Source organism: Trichoderma harzianum (assembly GCF_003025095.1).
Source record: "Trichoderma harzianum CBS 226.95 unplaced genomic scaffold M431scaffold_3, whole genome shotgun sequence".
Classification (NCBI taxonomy): Eukaryota; Fungi; Ascomycota; class Sordariomycetes; order Hypocreales; family Hypocreaceae; genus Trichoderma; species Trichoderma harzianum.
The window spans coordinates 1,205,173-1,225,230 of record NW_020209251.1 but is presented as its reverse complement, the minus strand read 5'-3'; the positions used below and the strand labels follow the sequence as shown (position 1 = coordinate 1,225,230).

General features: G+C 51.0%; 6 protein-coding genes across 6 annotated transcripts; 1 reads left to right on the top strand and 5 right to left on the bottom strand.

The window, feature by feature from the left end:
- Positions 1-1,034: 1,034 nt before the first annotated feature.
- On the bottom strand, positions 1,035-2,564 carry M431DRAFT_491922 (hypothetical protein; the record flags this gene model as incomplete). The annotated part of the gene is made up of 1 exon (XM_024916948.1): positions 1,035-2,564. The coding sequence occupies one exon, from the start codon at positions 2,562-2,564 to the stop codon at positions 1,035-1,037; it is 1,530 nt and encodes a 509-aa protein (XP_024777361.1).
- On the bottom strand, positions 2,319-3,163 carry M431DRAFT_347831 (hypothetical protein). The gene is made up of 3 exons (XM_024914460.1): positions 2,773-3,163; positions 2,624-2,694; positions 2,319-2,423 (listed from the first exon to the last, which is right to left on the bottom strand). The coding sequence occupies exons 1-2, from the start codon at positions 3,075-3,077 to the stop codon at positions 2,637-2,639; spliced, it is 363 nt and encodes a 120-aa protein (XP_024777360.1). The 5' UTR covers positions 3,078-3,163; the 3' UTR covers positions 2,319-2,423; positions 2,624-2,636.
- Positions 2,907-4,090, bottom strand: M431DRAFT_347825 (hypothetical protein). The gene is made up of 2 exons (XM_024914459.1): positions 3,824-4,090; positions 2,907-3,684 (listed from the first exon to the last, which is right to left on the bottom strand). The coding sequence occupies exons 1-2, from the start codon at positions 3,917-3,919 to the stop codon at positions 3,250-3,252; spliced, it is 531 nt and encodes a 176-aa protein (XP_024777359.1). The 5' UTR covers positions 3,920-4,090; the 3' UTR covers positions 2,907-3,249.
- A 608-nt stretch (positions 4,091-4,698) lies between these two features.
- Positions 4,699-5,432, top strand: M431DRAFT_347793 (hypothetical protein). The gene has a single exon (XM_024914457.1). It carries the CDS (start codon positions 4,840-4,842, stop codon positions 5,329-5,331), a length of 492 nt encoding a protein of 163 aa, XP_024777358.1. The 5' UTR covers positions 4,699-4,839; the 3' UTR covers positions 5,332-5,432.
- M431DRAFT_347792 (hypothetical protein) lies at positions 5,433-6,175 on the bottom strand. Its single transcript, XM_024914456.1, has one exon. The coding sequence runs from the start codon at positions 5,906-5,908 to the stop codon at positions 5,534-5,536; it is 375 nt and encodes a 124-aa protein (XP_024777357.1). The 5' UTR covers positions 5,909-6,175; the 3' UTR covers positions 5,433-5,533.
- A 3,400-nt stretch (positions 6,176-9,575) lies between these two features.
- Positions 9,576-16,760, bottom strand: M431DRAFT_2757 (hypothetical protein; the record flags this gene model as incomplete). The annotated part of the gene is made up of 6 exons (XM_024913976.1): positions 9,576-9,695; positions 14,167-14,713; positions 14,780-15,595; positions 15,657-15,890; positions 15,964-16,242; positions 16,315-16,760. The coding sequence occupies 6 exons, from the start codon at positions 16,758-16,760 to the stop codon at positions 9,576-9,578; spliced, it is 2,442 nt and encodes an 813-aa protein (XP_024777356.1).
- Positions 16,761-20,058: the final 3,298 nt, after the last annotated feature.

Below are 20,058 nucleotides of genomic sequence, written 5' to 3'. Positions count from 1 at the left end.
TATTACCCATCCTTCATTGTTGGTTCGGCAAAATCCCGAATCCGGTTGTGACGGCGTTGTGAACACTCCCCCCTTTCCCACCCCTTTCCCTCAATTCATCGGTATTATCAGCAAGAAGGGAAACACAATGTAAAGATACAAGAAATAATAGAAAGATATTAGAATGCTACCCACACTTTCCCGCCACACCATCTTGAAGTAAACCACATGTCACGAACCATCAATGACTTACACCCAAAAAGACACAAAGAACAAGGGAGTCGTACGAGACACAACCTCTTCTCCTAGGGCTGACAAGGCAGATCAAAAGACCCGCGTATCATATGAAGCCACCATCTGCTCAACGTATTGGCCTGTAATCGCTGCCGCTGCCGGGCGGTCCCACACCGAGATGGTCAACGGCCTCCTGACGCCTTGCATCAAGGCCCCCACGAGGGGTCTAGTCGATATTGCGTGAGGCTCTGCTTGACGGCATGGAAACCGGAGCCTGGTGGAAAATCAAAGCCCCCAAGAACGGGACCTGTTTCAGGTCTGTCAAGATGCAAGATGAACCCTTACGAGGCTCTGTATCGTAGTAGAACGAGGCTTTGACTACATGTTTCACAATACCATTCACTTGTGCCAGTGCTGAGATGCTGCTTGCATTGGGTGCAAAATCATGCTTCATTTCTATGTGATCCATCCTTCCCATCCTGTCTATGCAAATGATTTTTTTGGGACATTCTTTGGTATCGTGAGAAAGGCACATCATGGCCGAAAGGAAAAGAAAAACGAAAGACGAATATAGAAACAAACAACAAAGTGGTCTCCTAGACGAAGGGAACTATGCCTAGACTCTGTACACAAAGAAAAGAAAGAAAGGGTGTATATCAATATTTTCCTAAACAAGTCCTATCTATAAAATAGCTAAAAAGGGAGTCATCAAAGAGAGGAATAGTTAATCAAAGTCAACTGCAGATCCATAGCCCGTAAAGAACAAAAAGAAAGAATATTAAGAAAATTCAGAAAATTAAAGACAACAGATCACTCTTCCTTCACTCCTCAACATCTGGAGTGGCCATTCTGTACTCTGCCTCTCCCTTCAGGGGTTCACAGAGCTCCCAACCCACCTCGGTCCTCTTGACAATACGAATGTCAGCGCGCTGTGCCCACTCAGTCAGGACGGTGTCGTGAGCGCCCCCAAACTCGACGGGAGGCTCCCGGCCGGCAGCTGCATTGTCAAAGTGCTGCTGGGCCACGTGCTCCATCCGCTCGTCCCAAGCGGTGGCGCCGGTGAAGGACTTGTCGCACGCCTGCACGGGGCAAGGCATCCAGGTTGGGAGTCTGCATCTGATGCGCAGGGCATCCTCCTGCATCTTCTTGACCATGAGGTCAGATCTTGCATCTGCACCCCTGTAGTCTGTAGTGCCCTGGCCAATGACTGAGGCGTGCATCCGCCGAATGTGCTGGGTGTAGAGATCTTTGCGGTTGAAGATGTTGCCGTACGATGGCAGTCCTGCGTATCGCTGGTTGGACGACTGTCGCTCGTCGGCGCACTTGCCCTCAGTACAGACCCAGTACTTCAAGCCCAGATGCTTGGTGCTAACGTGGCGCTTCCACTCGTTCTTTGCGTCGAATCTGGCGTTGCAGCCGGCGTAATGGAAGACGCAGATGTAGGGGCGAGGGTGCTCCGAGCCTGTGTGCTCGTCGAGGGACGTTCGGCTCGGGAAGTTCTTCTTGCACTTGTGGCAGAACCTTTTGTTGGTCGTGTGGATCTTGCGCTTCTTGTCGCCGCTCGGTGAGGACTCGTGGTCGGGAGAGGCCCGCTTCCACGAACCGGTCTTGGTATGGCATCGTGCGATTTGAGCACGCTTCCGTGCGGGGACCCTGTTGGAAAAGAACCTCTCGTCAAGGCTTGGGGTCTGGCTCTCTTCTTTGATGCGTCTGGCCGAGTTCACATAGGGCAGCGTGGTGCGGAGAGGATATTGTCTGGTGCCAACGTCGACAGCATCAATGGGGCCGTGCGTGCCAACAATCGTCAAGGAGTTGGTACTGAACGTGCAAGAGTTGTTGAGCCCGATGATTCCCATGGGGTAGAATGACGTGCTATCCTGCGGGCGTGGATAGTAGCTAATCTCCTGCTGCTCAACCGAGGCGTCAGAGTCGTATGGGCTGCCGAGCGAGATGACCTGCGCGTCCGGTGGAGTGGGAGGGTCCACCATCTCAAAGTTGCCATCGCTGCCAATGGATGGGCTGCTTTCAATGAAGCTGATGGGGTATGGCGAGTCATTTGGTCCGCATGCTTGCTGGTAGATGTTGGAGGCACTGGGATCGAGGGAAGGGTCGGCAGGAGGAGGTTGAAAGTATGTCACGTCCCATGATTGCTCGCGGCCATCTGGAGAGTCCGGGTCTTGCAGCAGGGGATCAATTGGCTGAGTGTGGTAGAGACCGTCGTCGTGGATGTGTACATGGGACAGAGAGGTAGACTGGTCATAGTGATAGTAGAACTGGCCACTGCTGCCAACGCTGGGCGAGGAGAAAGGGGGAAGAGAAGAGGTGGAAGAGGAGGAGTTTGACGCGGCCATGTCGATAATTGAGCGTGTCTGTTTTCTTTCTTTTCTTTTTTTTCTCTCAACAACGGAAAAAATCGAAAGCGGCTAAACTGCACTTTCGATGCAACAAGGGTTGGTGTGAGGAGGGTGAGCTGGATTGGCTCTCAGCTCAGGGTGCAAGGGGCAGATTGATGAATGACGAGGCAAGGGGTGCCATATAAGAGCAACGCAGGGTATTGGCTCTTGCTGTCGCGTGAAGAGAGGATGAAGAGATGGAGGCAACACCACGCTTGATCTACTGATGGGAGTAGAGTGGCTTGGCTTGTCGATGAAGATGAAGGACAAAGCCGAAGATGAAGATGAAGATGAAGACAAAGTAGATGAAGAGGAGAGAAAAGGGAGTAATGGGAAATAGTGCAAGGTGAATCTGGCTGTTGAATAAATACTGATGTGGTCAGGAGGAAGATGGAGAGATGATCCAAGGCCCCAAGAGGATGGGACCTCGAGGCCTGTTATATGTACCTTATGGATCGGACCAAGATCCATCGCCAAATTAGTTCGTTGTTAGTAGAGGTAAGTGCTACGCCGGACGACGAGAGACATACAGCATACAGAGCCTCACAGACCAAGAGCAGAGCATCCATGGATAGATAGTAGATGCATTGGATTGGGTAGGATTGACACACTCCCTTCGCTCGCACACGCCCCCCGGCTGGGCTTAGTACCTACTCGCAGGTGCGGCTGCGGCTCCTTGGTGGACATGGCGCCCAGATGCGGCATGGCGCTGGTGTCTGTCTGTCCGAGATTCGACACACGCCCATGGTGACGATGTCTGGTGCGGATTGCTTGGGCGCAGCCGGGGGCGAAGCGTACTCGTAGGTTGCATCTGCAGATGGAAGATGGGGGCTTTGGCAGCGAGTCGATCTGGGTTCAGGTTCCGCGGTCGTCGTACCCGCCCATGGGATTTGTCGTGGAAAGGTTCAGGCCAATCTTGTGCTGCGCGGAACCAAACTGGCTTAGCCTGCTGGTCAACACTATCTGCCGGATGACGGAAAGCCGTGCGTTCTTCAGCGGCATTGTGTTGTTGGTTAACGTGGACGTTGAAGCCGTCGAGACTAGATGTGTATGTGTGTTCGTGTGCGTGTTGGATCGCCTAAAAAGCAAGCATTAGCTAGAGTGCGCGTGTTGCTTCGACATTTCTAAATCCATCAATGATTATAATACCTGTAGGCACTAATGATGGACATCAAAATGTGAAGCAGCGGCACGCACTGCTTTGTGCTGGGACCAACCGACAGTTGCATCATGTCCTGGCACAAGAGCACAAAGGCATTGGCTAGCAGGCAGACACACAAGGCATATGCAGCCTCTACATCATACCTACACATACATCATACATGATGCTACCGCCTCGCCTCACAGAACAGCATGAAGAGCAAAGAATAGCATCAATAGCAGGCCATCAGCGGTGGAGCAGGTGGTGGCCGAAAGCTGGCCGGCTGGCGTTTGGAACTCGGAGCTAGAACTGGAGGGGGCCTGGCCTGGCATCGTTTGATGGATCATAGCATGGAGCGGCCAGTCGCAGGCGAGGCGCCATCATGTCGGCCATTGGACAAGCGCTTGCGCCAAAAGTCTGATGATCCTCTCCATGTCTCTCTGCTCCAGAATTCGGACCCCCCTCTGGCTAGATAGCACTTTGGTAGCCCTTGTGGTAGTGCGCATGCCAGTTGCTTAGCGGCGGCGGGAGAAGAAACAAGGGGCCCCGTCGAGTTTTAGCCCCCGGATTAGTACTTTCAATGTTGGTTTAGCCCGTGCAAAAAAAGGAACGTCGAAGGGGAGACGCGGCCGAGTTTGGAGAAAGGTTGGTTGGAGATGGGGCAAGGCAAAGAGGCAGAGAGAGAGAGAGAGAGACAGGAGAGAGACAGTGGAGAGCAGATGCGCACCCGCTAATCCATACTCTACAGTGCAGTCCAGGGCTCTACAGCGCTGTAACTTGTAGCGGTGCCCCACTCCCAGGTGTTCGGTAGCACAAGCAAAGTTGAGTGCTCACTTTGTACTTGATGTGACCAGCCCCTATTTGCACTCCAGCTGGCTCATCCATGGCTGTCAATTCCATCCGTGAATGATCAATGCATTGATGCTCACAGGGTCTTAATCGAGGTGGCTGATCGAAATAGACCAAACCATGGATGCCCTTTCAGCGCTACAGGCCGCCAACAAAACCAATAGTCTCCTTCTTAGCACCATCACCATCGAGCATTGCAGCAGCCAAGTCCTCGCATGAGTGAGTCCTCGTACTAGACAGCTCATGCTTAGCCCTACCAGTACATACCCGACCGGTCCAAACGGCAAATCTCATCTCCCCACTGAACTCCCATTGACCGGGGCACATGCGAGAGTGAGCGAGAACCCCCAATGGGGCCATCGCTTCAGCCCGACGCGCGCGAACTTGCACCGAACGGAACCCCTGCCCTTGAACCTTGAAAAAAACTTTTTTTTTGGTTTTGCTCTCTCCGAGCTCCTAGTCGACTCACCCAACCTAAGTCTATCAACCTCTAGCGGCCTTGACCGGTGTGGGGGCATGTACGGGAGCAGGGACCAAGACATGGAGGCGAGCTGGGAGCGGTGCGTGCGCGCATCGTCGTCACTAGCACAAGATGGGGCATCTGGGACGGGGGCATCAGAAGGGACCTTGAATGATGTCGTCGTCGGCAAACCTCCATGCCATGTACGAGTGCTGCACCGTATGTACGGTAGAGAGCACGCAGTCAGGTTTGCGTTTGGAGGGGGGAGCGAATGAGTCAGGGCACATGTGCTGCTGCTGCGTCTGACCAGCATCCGGACTGGATACAGGCAGCAGTAGCATCACTAGACTGTGTATGTACATTGGCTTGGATTAACCAGTTGCACAGTATCAAAGCTTCAAGGTAGCATCACCGGTAGCATCGCCGCTGCGAAATGATGGCATCAAGCACAGCATCAACATCTCTCTCTCTGTCTCTCTATGCCTCTGGCCTGAGCACCTGCGTCCGAGAGGGTGGGTAAGAAACACGACAGCTGCGAAGAAACAAATACCCCTGGCGCGCTGAAGTGTAAGAGAAAAGAGGGCTGTAAGACGCAAAAACGAAAAAGAGGTGCAGCAATATGAGAGAGAGAGGAACAAAAAGCAACCTAGCTGATGGAGGGGCAGAGATCGAGCTTGTGTGTTCCGCTTTTCTGGTTGGGCAACAAAGACCGGCGCTCCGCTCTTTGCGTATGGGATCGAAAATTACAGGCGTAGAATGAGCGGAGTGAGAATACTCAACCAGAATTTCGTCGTGCAGCAAGATGAGATTTGGCCAGCTGCAAGAAAGACGGCCGGTGGTCGCATCACACATCAGGTGCAGTATTGCCTGTGGCACTAGGCGTGGCCGTGAGTGGCGCCTTTTCTTGCTGCCTGTCCTGTCATCTTCGTTGTTGCGGTCTGGTGGCCATCCACCCGGAGCGCCGAGATTGCTTTTGTTACAGGTGGTTTTTTGGATGGTGATGATGGTGATGATGATGGTTTCTTTCCCTTTTTCTCGAGTCTTTCCTTTTTTCGATGCAATCGTGGCGGTGTCGCAGGGTTCTTGGCAAGTGGCATTGCGAGACCCTGCAATGACGACTATGACGATGACGCCCTTTTTCTTCTTCTTCCTTTGTTTGTGGTCTACTCGTATGTCGGTTTGCCGCCTCTATGTTGCATCATTGTATAGCAGCACTGGAGCTGAATACCCTGAAGCCACACCTGTGCATCAAATCTATGGCGTTTCCGTGATGATGATGATGATGATGATGATGATGATGATGATGATGGCGATGCTACTAACCTTTCACACAACGTAAGCAGCTGTTCTTGATACCTCCATGTGTCCCAACCATCATGTAACCCCAAACCTCCCGTATCCAGCCAAACCTGCCGCTGCACCGGCTACACTGCACCGTACAGTATACATTTCATGTTACTATCGCATGAAGTCACCCAAGCTTCTTCTTCTTCTTCTTCTCCTTCTTCGGCCCCCCTCCACCTCCCAGATCGGCGAGAAAGAGAAATTTGAGCGTATCAGCAACGTCCCTGCTGCAATGTCTGCCTGACTCGCCGACGATGCTGCAGGCCAACCTGCAGATGCCCTTCAGCCCATCATCGGCAGCTCCGTGGCCTCAAATCTCTTTTTGGCCCAGTCTCCCCAATCCCCGATCCCCATCCCAATCCCATCTCTCCGCATCAACCTATCAAAACCCCTCCATCCCACGTCCTCGTACACACTCATTCTAGTGCAATCCTTTCTAGCTTCAAGTGCTGACCAAATCGTCGCTGGACCCCACGCGCTCAACTCCATCATTGGAACCTTGAATCCCTAGCGATGCGCTTAGGGCCGTTCAAGCGCTGCCTGTGGATCGATGGGAGGGGCGCCGGATATCGATGAATGGCTCCCCGGGGCTGTCCCTGAGCGCGGCGGCGGGGGGGCCAGGCCAGTGCGCGCCGTTTGGGGACAGAACCGCCGCTACGGAGCTGTTTGGAGCGATTGATGGGTCTATGGAATTAATTGAATACGAGCACAGGCGATGAATAGAGTGCTGACGAGACGTTGTAATATTGGATGCGACGAGCAGCTGGAGACAGGCATTGGAGCTGCAACAGAACATGGAAGGGGAAACCGAAGACCTGGAAGCAAAAAAAAAAAAAAAAAAATTAGATTGCTTGCCTTGTACGATGCTAGCACTGCTGCATAGCATTCGTTACTGTGCGTTATGGCAAATGATGAGCACAGGACGATGCTCTTTCGGCTTATTTTCCCCCTACATGATATCCATCTATCCATATATCCGTCCATTGGGATTCAACTCATCAGAGTTCTTGTACACACACGTCTCCCGCCTTTAGCAACCCCCAACTTGCAACCCCACTCTCTGCTCCAGATAGATTGTCCAAGGACCTCCAAATCATGGAGTCCTGAGCCGTTGAATGCAGTTAAATTTGCCCCTTTCTCTCCAATCCTACAAACATAAAGTTCCACATGGAGCATTGCCGGGCAGATTGAGGTCAGCTTTGTGCACCACAGTGTCCAGGCAGCCCTTGAATCTACACTGAACTTCGTGAACCGAGCTTACACGTACTGTGCAAGTGGAGGAACAAACCATCCATGATCCAAGACGGCGCAAGCAAGGAATGGAACTGAGACGACCTGGAAGCTTCCATTCAAGCCACGACCTTTTCTAGTCTGCCACATCTCCGCAGCTGTCAACGTCAACAGGCCATCCGTCGATAACACTAGGACCAGCCCTTGTTGTGGCGTCTGGTGCTAATAGCTGACAGCCCGTCCAGTCCACATACCTGTATTTTGACTTCATGTCAAGTCCTCGGCGGCATTTCTACTCCCACGTCAAAGTCACGTTGATCTAAGCCACGGCTCAGTCAGCAGCTTTTTAGTTTTTTAGCAGAGAATCCCATGCCCAAAAGGACCCCGTCAGCAAATGCCAATCCTCGGAACAAAAACCCAGCCCTACCCGCACTGGTGGCTCGTCTTACTCTTTAAACTAGCCCGAGTTGCTGCCACCCTCCCCCTCTTGGTTGCAGTGCCACCATGACTCCGTACTCCGCTGCTTTGTCTCTTGTGCCCCATGTGCTACCACTAAGCCGCTCATTTGCTGCTCCCCCCAATGCTGATCGTACGAGTACTCGCCATGTAGCTGTTCCTGTTCCGCCGTCAGTCGTCGGCAGTATAGATAGGGCTGGCAGGGAACCCCCCTGGGTACAGCTTGCGATGGGTTTCCTGTAGCTGTGGCTGGTGCTGCTTCCACTGCCTCGTACTTCGTATCTCCCGATGAGATCCATCCCAAAGCAGAAAACCCCCGTACCTGTACTTCCAGTTATCCGGATAATCATCGTCAGATTCAAAGTCCCGGCCAGGTGCTTGATTTGATATGCCACGGAGTTGGCTGGTCCCTGCCCCTCTGAACCACGACAGCTCCTGGGGTGCTACTGCCTCCCTGCTTTGGTCCCCTAAAAAAGAAAAGACAGAATACAGGACAAGATACGAGCTCTTGCCTCGTTAATCACATCGGGCTTTGGCATCGGCCGATGCGGAGATGCTCTTTCCACCTTGATGCCACTTGAAGCATCGGCCAACTTGCACCTTCGGGGGGAAGGCGCCATGGGTCCTCCCATGTTATGTATCTATGCACATATACGGGCTCACAATTTACATGCAAATGAGATCTGCCCCCCAGCACGGAAACATATTGATCTTTTTTCAGCTTCTTCGCTTAGGGCGCCAATGACGACGCGGGAAGTTCTTGCCTGTCACTGAGACAGACGAGCACATGACTGGCCTTGCTGCCAATGTCAACTTCAACCACCCCCCCTTTTCGGACCTGTCATCTGTCTGAACCTGAGCCAGGCAGAGACAAAAAAGACACAACCAGGGGGACGAAGGAAATTGAATTGAAGATCAAAGCTCAAAGTCAGGGTCCACTCCGACAGCCATGGCCGGCACATGTTAAACTTTTCAAGGGTATCGGAGCGGCGTCTTGGTTTGTTCTTCCCCGTGGCATTGAATTTGAAATTCGCTGCTCCAACACTGACCAAGTGCCTGTCATACCTCCTTAGGGCAATGGCCGGGAGTCACATAGTCAGCTGGCAGGGGAAACGCCAGCTCGCCGCCCCTGCTTTTGCTTTGTCCCAGTTTCTGGTGTTTTGCAAGAGTGTCCGGTCCACTTACAAGGGGCGAGTTGTCGCTTTTCCAAATTGTTGCGGCGGTCGTCGATTTGCAATCAACCGGAGTCTGGCAACTATCCGCTGGCGCGACCTGAGAGTGCGAGTACATGATGGTGTACAGGTAATATACAGTGCCGTACAGTAGCTCATTCTGCTGCTTAGGTACGGATGAGTGCCCGATTGCATCTTTGTCTCGCCGCCCATCTCCGTGTGCGTCAGCGAGCGGCAGAGCCGTCGCATGGACGCGGTCACGGACGTGGTCACTTTTCACGCACCAAGATGCTTATCCTGTTAAGTCTTTGCAATTTTCAAGCCCCGAGGAACTTCTGGCCTCGGTTCGACATGGCATTGGCGTCAAGCTTCACCAGGATAGGATTCAATATGTCCGACGAAGCGCCTGGGTCGACGTGGAAGCCGCAAATGGCTTCCTGGGGCCACGAGTGAGGCGTTCGAATGAGAGGCATTCCCATGAGTGACAACAACCCTGAAGCTGAACTCTCCACAGCCCCCCCGACGCTGTGATACCTCCACACTCGTCATATCTTCCCCCCTCCACCCCTCCATCCCGAAGGACCATCGAAATCGACTGGCAAATCGCCAACCCAAGATTTATCCTAGCAGCTGCAAATCGTCACGGCATTCCGTCTTCCTCAGTTGTCAAGATCTGCCAATCCCCATCGACAGGTGGGCAGGGGCCTCGGGGGAAGCGTAACGTTGTGCCCTGGCGTTCCTCACTGCCTAAACACAAACTCCAACTTGACGGCACTGGATGACGAACGCACCTCGCTATGCCGCGGGCTAATTGAACGGCAGCGAGAAAGGCACATTTCCATCGTTCACTCTCGCCCAACACGCACAGAAAGCCAGGTCTTCTCGCCGGTTTCCTTAACGACAGGGGTAGTAGCCCCCTGTCGTGATAGTCATCCTGGTCGTTCCGTACTAATGCAGCTCACTCTTTCTGGCCGTAGCCACAAGACGATCGGGGCTTGCCTACATATGTACATGTATACATGTATAATCGCACCCCCTTCCTCTTTGCTCCAATAGCCCACGTGCCCACCCCATCCAGGGAATTATGCGTGTTGGCCCGGCTTCAAGTACAGCACAGGTGATATCGACCAGGTCTTTGCGAGCTGGTGCTTTTCCGGAGAAGAGCAACATCCTATCCGGCCTGGCACCGCTTTGCTAACTGTTACCAGGTACTGGGCTTCAACGCCAGCGTCCCGGGTCGCTCTCCTGGCATGGGCCATGTCACTGTCGCTTGCCGCAGCTGCTCGGCCTCGACGCAGCCATACGATGCATCAAGTGAAATAATCCCAAGCGCCGCTATTTTTCTTTTTCCAGCACGCAATTGTGCTGCTGTATATACGATGCCGGTACTCTCGGGCCATTGGTGTGATATTTCCGGTGCTTGCTCCTCTTTTGCGGCCGACAGGCAAAACGGCCCCAACAGTTGCCTTTTGAGCGAAACACCAAGAACAGAAGACAATGCGAGGCACGGTGAGGCAAGGCAAGACAAGGCAAGAATACGACACGAAGCAGGCCCATTGTTGAGACCCTAGCGTTGCGGTGCGATAGGCACACATACAGGCACACGTATCTTGCTCACCTGTCTCTCGACCCAAGTACTAAGTGTCCTGGCCCATCAACGGGCATGTACCTCTTCCTATGCTGTTGGTCCTGGAAGGAATCGTATGTCTCGCAAAGCTGATGGGATGGAGGTGCCCCGAAACCGCCCCGCGAGCGCCTCAGCCATTCATCCCATCTTTCTGTTTCATCTCTTCATCGTCCTCCTCAAACATGTACTCCCACTGTTTCGGATTTCCTCCGTGTCTGGCGCTCATTGAAGCCACTTTGGGGGCGAAACATGAAGCCACTTTGGGGGAACCAAGCACCAAGCTGGCCGCCAAGATGCTGCCTTCTTTCTATTCTGGCATCCCATAGGTAGCCATCGTCCCCGGACGTGGTGAATCTGCCTCTCAGCTCTGAAGACCCTATCGTGAGCATCCCGGTCGAGCGTGACAATCTATCGAAGCAGGGCATCTTGGAACCCACTCAAGGCACCGTGTTGCGGCCCCCAACCCACCGAGAGTAGCCTTTGGCCTGCTGCCTGGGCTCGAGTATTTGAGATTCACAGCAGCATCTCTCACAGGCTGCTTCGTACCGACATACATGACATCCCCACTCCAGCATCATACTGTACAGTACCGTGCTTCCAATTCCCGGCCTCCCACCTCGTCTCGTCTCGTCTCATCTTGCCGTATTTTGACTGCTCTAATGCGCTAGGCCACCGCACCGGTCAAGTCATGGTCATGCATGCATCACATCATACCGAGTGGTACTCGCTCCTTGTCGCCTGCATCCCACCCTTGAACCCTGGCATGCTGGTCTTTTCCCACCATCTGGCTGGTTCTTTTTCTACTAAGCCATTTTCTCCAACTTCAGCTGAACAACTGAACAACGCAAGAGAGGAGGATAATCTGGCACGCCCCTCCTTCATGTACAGTACAGTATTCTATCCGCCCTCCTATAGGCCCAAATCGGCACACCTCGATCGAAACTACGGAGTACAGTCCTTTGCTTGTTGTCTCCTTCGCTCTGCCTCTCTCCATCTACACATACCACCGCTACGGATGCATTGCTAGCACCAGACTCATGCACAACGCCGTCGAGTATATACGGCGGCGCTTATTCGATTCGCGCTTCTCAACCCCCCCTTCTTTCCACCCCCCCCTTTCCCCCCTTCGCTCACTCTTTCTTTGTGTCGCCTACTGTATATCTTCTCATATCTCAGATTTAGATTGTAGCCGCGTGCAGTCTTGCAGTAGCATTTGCGCCTCTTTTTTCCTACTCAATCTCTTGTTTTACACAGCCCTCTTTGCCTCATTTTCCCCATCCCCAAAGCTACCCCAAAAAGCGGCACCCTTCACCCATCCGGACCATGTTAATATGGAGATGCCGGCTAATGCAGCGAGTGTCACACTCACTGCATAACAGCAACAACCAACAACCATATGCAGCGTTTCTCTTCTTTGCCTCTCTCGCGAGCATTCCCCTTATAGCTTGCCTCCTTCCTGTTCTGTCATCCGGCAAATGGATTGCTGGGTGGTATTTTCTATCTTTATACACACCAAGCAGAGCGATACCCGACAAGAATGAAACCCAAGCATTTTCTTCTAGAAGGGATTGAAAGCAAAGAACTAGACACTCTGCACTGCCCATTTCGGACGGAATCTAAAAAAAGGAATTGGACGGAATATACGGAAGTACGAGTACTACATGCAAGTAACTACCAGGTAAGTAATTTGTTATCTGTCGTATCCATTTTTCGTTTTCTTTTTTAAAACATCTTGGGTAACACTCAACCCTCTCTGCCTTTTGTGCATCTTGCCGACTCCACGCGGTATCAGCCTGGGCTTCGGGCCAAAATACAACCATACTCCGACTTACCAAGTTGAGGCGGGAAGGGCCAAAAGGACAAAAAAAAAAAAAAAAGCACAAGTCATGTCTCAGTCGGCGGCCCGGCTGCATAATCCAGATTTCATTCTAGGTACAGCCGTGTTTTTTTTTTCTCCTGCCTTCTCCCTGCCTTGAAACCTGGGTTGGTACCGTGCATGCGGGCGTCTCTGCTCGCCTTTTTGCCCATTTGCCTTTTTTGATATCGTCCCGTTTTGCCCTTTTTACTGCACAGCAGATTTGCACGACGATGACAAATTCTACTCGCTGTAAAAGTGTCTCCCTAATATTAAGACACGGCTGAATATTAGAACACTACCTAATAATACACACTGCAATGCAAACGCAACGGATATCCTGACCCAAAACAGTAACCTTTGCTATAAGCGCGCCCCCCTGGCCCTTTTCCCTTTCTGCCGGGTTCCGTCGGGACTCATCTTCGCTTTGCCGCCTTTCCTTTGCTCTTAGTCCTGTAGTTCTTTTTAGTCTGTTTTTTTTCTTCAGTTTTGTTGTTTTCGCCAACACTTCCCGTGCATTAGGGGGGGAAACAACACTAGCGAAAGGTCCTAAAGTGAGGGGCTTACGTCAAATGTCTCACCCCGAGACAGAAGAGCAGAAAGCAGAAGAAAAAGGCGTCCGCCGTAGAGAGAAGCCTCTTTGCCTCTCCAGGGTTCCAAGTCGAGGCCCAAGCAAGGCAGCCCGCGTGCTGGGTGCCAAGACTGCAGGCATCAGGTTGCCTTTTTCTTTCTTTCTTTTTTTTCTTTCCAGCCCCAGCTCTTATCTTCTTCCTAGGTACTCATATGTTCACTTCGCGGGCTATGCATGTACAGCGTGGTACATGTACTTGGTGGAATTCGGTCTGGCGTCTAATTTTCTCGTGTTATCGGTAACACGCAGTGACGGCGCTTATCCCACAGGCACCCAAGAATTGACTGCGCCTCAAGCACAATTGCTTCCCATCGACTTTTATTACTTTGATGCACAAAACACAACATATTATTTTATCCAAAGCACAGTCAAGCCGGCCCGATCAATGCCCCTCGTACGACCATCATCCTTAGACATGACGCTAAATGTACTGCCCCCTCCAACGCTTCGTCAATCTCCATCGCCATCAGCCTCCTTTGTACGCTTTGCGCGGCTGGACCAATGCCAACCTTATCTCAACATCTGGAAAAGGCATGGGAACACTCGCAGCCTGATGGCTGGGCACCGCCTCCAGTCCTCCCCTTGTTTACACTACCCCCTTAGTTCATATTCACCATCTCAGTATCGTCGTCATCTGGCACTTCAGTTGCCTCTATTCTACAATGATCACAGCGCTGGTGTTGGCACTCTTGACAAGAACCACTTATGTGCCAGCTTTCCAGATGGTCACAGTTGTGCTGCTCATCACGTTAGATATACAAAGTTCTCCAGTGGAATCAGCTCATCGTGACTTACACAAATCCAACTAATGTTGGTTCTCTTGGCTGGACGCGAGCTCACATCCTCTGTAGCCTTCCGCTTCTTGCTGGCTTTCGATGAACTCTCTGCCACTTTTGCTTCAGGTTCTCCCTCTGCCAATTTATCTTCAAGGTAGTGCCACTGGAGCATGTTTTTCTTCTCCAGCCCGTCTTTGCCAAACAAGTGGCTATCAATGTGGTCGCACCTCTTGGTCCAGGAGTTGACAACCTCTCCCGTGATCTCAACGAATTTATCACAGAACCCGCACCAGAAGCGTGGATCACAGTGTCGACCCAGTCTGCGCTCCTCCTGCAATTTGTCGATCTTTTGGCTGTCTTGTACCTTGTGATGATTGATGAGATGCCATTTGAATAGCTCTCGACGAGGCAGCACTTTGTCACAGCCGTCCAAATTACAGTTCCAGGATTCGAGCTGGAAATGCTGGCTACTCTCGTGTCTTTTCCAGTCATTCTTGCTGCCAAACTTCTTGCAACACGTTTTGTAGGTACACCCGTAGGGCTTGTCATGTCGTTTCATATGCTTCCTAAAATTTCGTATGAGTTGTGCGTCCATGGAAGCGATAATGAATCAGGGTGGGAGATGATGTTACCTAAGTTCGCAATTTCGATAAAAAGCTTTCCTACACTCTGGACAGATTATCTCTGCTTTCTGGTGCTCCCCTGGATCACTCGAATCATCATTCCCACTTGCCGATGGGTCCTCAGGCTTTAGGGCCTTCTCTAGTAGATCTTTGGGGATGTTGTTTCTGAGAAACGAGAGAATTTGTCCCGTCGGAACATTTTCGAGAAGAGGGAACAGCCCCGAAGCCTTATATGGTTCGAAAGTGGGCGTGTCGGCTGGTGGCGCCTCTGTGGATGCTTCAAGAACCTGACTAGGCGTCTGTGTTGCAATTAGGGACTGGGTGATCCCATCTTGAGGACTGTCAGCCTTGAGCTGAACTGATGCGGTGGGTGAAGTAATCTGAAGCATCACGGGTTCTTGGCGATCGAGTGTTTCTTCATCTTCAATGATATCATCTCCTTCATGATCAAATGGTTCTGGCGTTACTTCATCGTGAGGCAGCATAGCTTCGGACTCTCCAAGAGAAACGTCATCTGCACATGTCAAATCAACGATAGGTTGGCTGGCAAGAGTGTCAGAGCCAGGGACTGATGACATTTTCAGGGCATCTAAGATACTTGACCGCATCTGCGGCGGTCTATCCCCGCTTGTCAGACACGTCTGGGTTAGTGGCAGGTCACTTTGCTTTGAGGATTCGTTTTGTACCTGACCCGAGGCAGTTGTTGAAACTTGGTCGCCCCGCAAGTCAGGAGAATCCTGCAGTTGCGCCGGTCGGGGCTCCGGGTCAACATCAGCGATTGAGGATCCAACACCTCGAAGAGTGTGCGCCTCTGTTGCTCCTAATCTATTTGGAACGTCTTAGTCGCCAGTCTGCACTTACTGCAACTTGGGATATGTGCACATACTGGAAGTGGTAACCCTTGAGATCATCGTCAAGCTGTAAGTTATGGTCATGAGATAAATGAGCCCGAAGGTCGTCGGCTGTTGGCCACGTCTTCCTTTTTGCTTGGGGGCACGTATGATGAGGGCACGTATATACAGGAGGGGCGTCTTGCAGCCGCATCGGTCGATGTCCGGGGTTTACATGAGCAGTTGATCGTGTCTTGTCTTGGATTCCAAGTGGCTTTGCCGTATTCGGTCTGTTCAACAAAACTTTAGTATGCAGCCTGCATCAGATATGATGATATAAATCTACAAAATAAAAGCACATACTTGTGGCGGTATTCTCCAAGATCACTGTCTGCTTTGAGATTTATGTTATGAGAACGGGACAGATGACTCCGGAAGTTGTCAGCTCTTGGCCATAGCTTTTCCTTCTTTCTAGAACAGCCGCCATGGTGGCAGATATAAATAGGGTCGTTCTCATTGTGCTCGCGATGGACAGTTTTCTTGTGTCTAGCTAGGTCGTTGGGCGTACTGAACCCCTGTTTAGCCTTGGAACAAGTTTCGTAGGTGCATTTGTATGGTTTTTCATGTCTGGCGCTGTGCTTCCTTCGTTTTATTAGCAGCTGGACATCATGAGAATGGAGGCAGACATCATTTCTTCCTCTATATGAGACATACTTGAGCTCCGATTTCGTCTTGCAAGATTGACCACAGTGGTTACATAGGAATTCTACAGTGGCAGCTTGATGATGTTGCATTTGAGATGGCGGATACATCGGGTTGATGGTCAAGTCGCCAATCATCTCTGCCGGAGCCTCTAGGTAGGCGTTTTCCGCACACCGGTCATTCCCCGCGACGCTCTCAGCGTAGCTATATGCTGAACGAGTACCTCCATAGCCGGAGTCGTCTGGAGCGGTGCCGCAATCAGAGGGCAAGCCAGTGCTCCTGTAACCGTGAAAGCTGGGCGCTCCGCTATTATAAGCAGACGGACGAGATGAGGAATTTAGCGTGTCTGCTGGCTGGATGACACCCGGAGGAATCCAGGGACCATCTGTGTTATAAAATTGGAAGATGTTGTATGGCTCCTGAGAGTTGGAGCTGTGGAATTGAGAATCCCGATTCATGTTGGGCTAAAGACTGTTTGTCTATCTTGTGTGGTCGCGCACAGCCTATCTAGGTAGCGTAGGCCTCCTGTTGCCAGGGCAAGCTCCGTGGGAGTAGAGACGAGTTATAGTCCCGGCAGTGGGTATAGACGAAAGCCCAGCTGCGCCGTGTTGTTGGGCGGCTTGGTTAATATCGTCCGTCCGTTGGAAAAAAGAAACGGCGGGGTTAGCACAGACAGTGCGACAGCGAGAGGGGGTAGAGGATCATCGGGAGTCAAAGTAAAGTCGGTCTGCAGACACTCCTGGGCTCGATGATTGGGGTTAAACGTAACACCGAGTAACAAGTGGGAGAGACGAGGGCGAGAATGAGCGTCGAGGCACACACCCGTACGGGCTGGGCAGCATTAACGAGCAGACGGGCGCCGGGTCGAGGCAAGCATCGCCGCCGAGGTTTGTGCTGTGCTGTGCTGTCCTTGAAATTCGGGCGAAGAAATAACAGCGCTCAGAAACGAGGCAACTAGACGCAGCGGTAAGGCAACGGCCCTAATTATGGTAGGTGACGGTACAGCAAGCAAAGACCCGTCGTCAACTTCCGCGATGGAAAAAGATCGTGCTCGAGGCCGGTAATTAATTGGCCGCCTGTGTGGCTGTCGGCCAGTCCGGATCTCTTCCCGCTGCTTGTCGTCCCGGATTCGACCAATGCTGCCACGGTTGCTGGGGATTAGATCCAGGGGTCGCAGTTGTGCATGATGAGGCCGACGATGGTGGTGATGACGATGGGATTTCCGACTCGTCTCGCCTCACTTTTGACTGTTTCTGCACATGCTCGGTCAGACATGCAAGACGCAAGCGCAGGGGCTCTTCGTCGCGATTAGTCCAATCAGATCGGCGCGCGACTGCCCGCGACGGCTCAAGAACCGCAGCTGTCTGCTCTCGACAACAAGGCAAACAAGGCAACTGCGACTAGCAAACAAGGCGTCCGGATCCCTCGCAAGGCAACCACGCAAAATGTCACGAGCGCGCGACCCAAGACCGAAAACCCAACAATTTTGTGCTGCCGAGACACCGCCCCCAATTTATTGCTGATAATGCCGTTGCATTTTTTATAGCAATCGGCGCCCAAGCTGCCGGATCGCTCACTCATCCTGAGTCTTGCAGTTCCGAGTTTCTTTGCGACTCTTCGATTCCCCTGTCCTTCACCCATAGATTTGCAGAAATGGGCCGAAGCCGGCTGTCGCAAAGCTGGTGGCATGTCGTGCAGGTGTCATTGCTAGCACAGCCATGAATCCACGGCCCGTGTCGCATCTCACGGCAAATTCCGCTCAACTCGTTTGTGCCGGCCCAATTAACACCGCCATCGGTCTTGTATCGCTTGTCGCACGTCCACGTCGCCTGTTTGATGATTTGCAGCTGCATGGATTTCGTGGCCTTATTGTCGCCTGTTGTCGCATAAGCTGAGGCATCGTGCCCCGGTTTTCCTCAAAAGGCAAATGTTTGCCTTTTTTTTCTTCCTCTTGCATTTGAGAGCCGGCTGTAGGCGAAATCGCTGGCTGATTTGGGTATTTCTGTGTGAAGATGCTGTCAACTTAAGGCCTTGCGAGAGACGGGAGTAGCAATAGGTAAGAGTGCCGTCTGCGATTTCGCAGACGCACAGAATAGACCGGCACAGTTCCTTACCAATTCCGCAGTAGAAACATAGGTACAATGCCTATCTAGGAGGTATCGATACGATTTAACAAGAAGCTTCCTATTAAGGCTAAATGCCAAGCTCCGGCTTTCTCTGGCTTTTCTCACTCAGCAAGAGCTTAACAACGAATATTCATATATTCAAAGCAGCGCGAGCGAGAGCCGTGTGACAGGAAAAGGCAAGGTTTAAGTCTCAAAGGATATAAAGAGCTTAAACTTTCTCCTGTTAGCATTTGCTTTCTTACAAAGTAAAAGCTTTACGACGTTGACATAGCCTTTTGAAGCGGCATAAGCGAGAGCTGTGCGGCCCTTGCGATCGGTTAAATCAATGATAAGAGGAGAGGCCGACTAAGAAGCACAGGAGTGTTGTGAGGCTGCCCTGGCTAGTAAAATGAAGACTGGGCGCTCCTTTATTCTCCTTTCATTCGATTTGACATTTAGAATTTGATGGATACTGCAGTATTTACATCAAATGCCAAGGGAAAAAAAATTACCCTCCGATAGTAAAAGTCCTCGTATTATTCCCATATAAATCTCATCAATATTCCATAAACATCTGCTATCACAAAGAAACATTATCGAAAGAGGGACCATCTGCATGTAACATCAAGACGTATTTGCAATGCGAATGGGGTTTTCGTATTGTTGGCAAAAATGCAGTAGAAGAGCAGCGCATTTGAACCAGGTATTTGGTGAAAATCCATACACTAACAAACTAACATTTCGGTCAATAATTATTGTCTGAACAAGAACTCAACACTGAATGAAACGAACTTGTAGTTATTTTTAGCTAGAATCTCACGGATAGCGTCAGATGGATGGTAAGTAAAGGGACAGGTGAGTGAGTATTAGAGATGTACTAATGATAACTCTTGACCGTCGGTGACAGGTACATATTAACATTCAAAATAATTAACTAACAAATAAGTTTCAAGACGTTTTCTTTGATAACTATGGAAAACCTATATGCATCTCACACGGTGCTTACTGTTGAAAATAGGGGCACCGACTTATTAGGTAGCGGTACTTGGTCGAACAGGGGTCAGTCCGGGCCATAGGCATAAGTAGGAGGTCTCCTCCCAGTAGGCTAGAGCAATAGACTAAGGCCAATTAACATACATTTCAACACTTACTATGTACATAAGAGACTCGAACTATCTTTGAGAAAATCTATACGTGAACCATCTATCAACTGCATAGCATTAACAAGATATTGTGATAGGACCTCTTCAGTATTTAAATATAATTAATAAAGAAACTATACTTACATTCAGAAACAAATTTTAGGTTCATTTACTTTATTATTAATTTTGTTTCTAGATTGACTTACATGGTCTTCAAGTTGGGGAAGCGGTCTTCAGTTATAGCTCCAATAAGGACATCTCAATTTCTGAATTTTTCTTCGTCATGCAAGGGAGAATAGAAAGCAATCGTACCTTAGTGTGTATAGTTATTCAATGTCAAGACTCAACTCGTCATGCACCACCAATGTATATATTCAGCTACACAAAGCTCACATCGCTTCAAGTATGACTATTTCAGCGGAATATGAAATGCATATAAAACTTTCTGTAAACCTCGACTTCAAAATTGGTCAAATATTTATTGACAAGAGCTGGTCGGGCACCTAGTA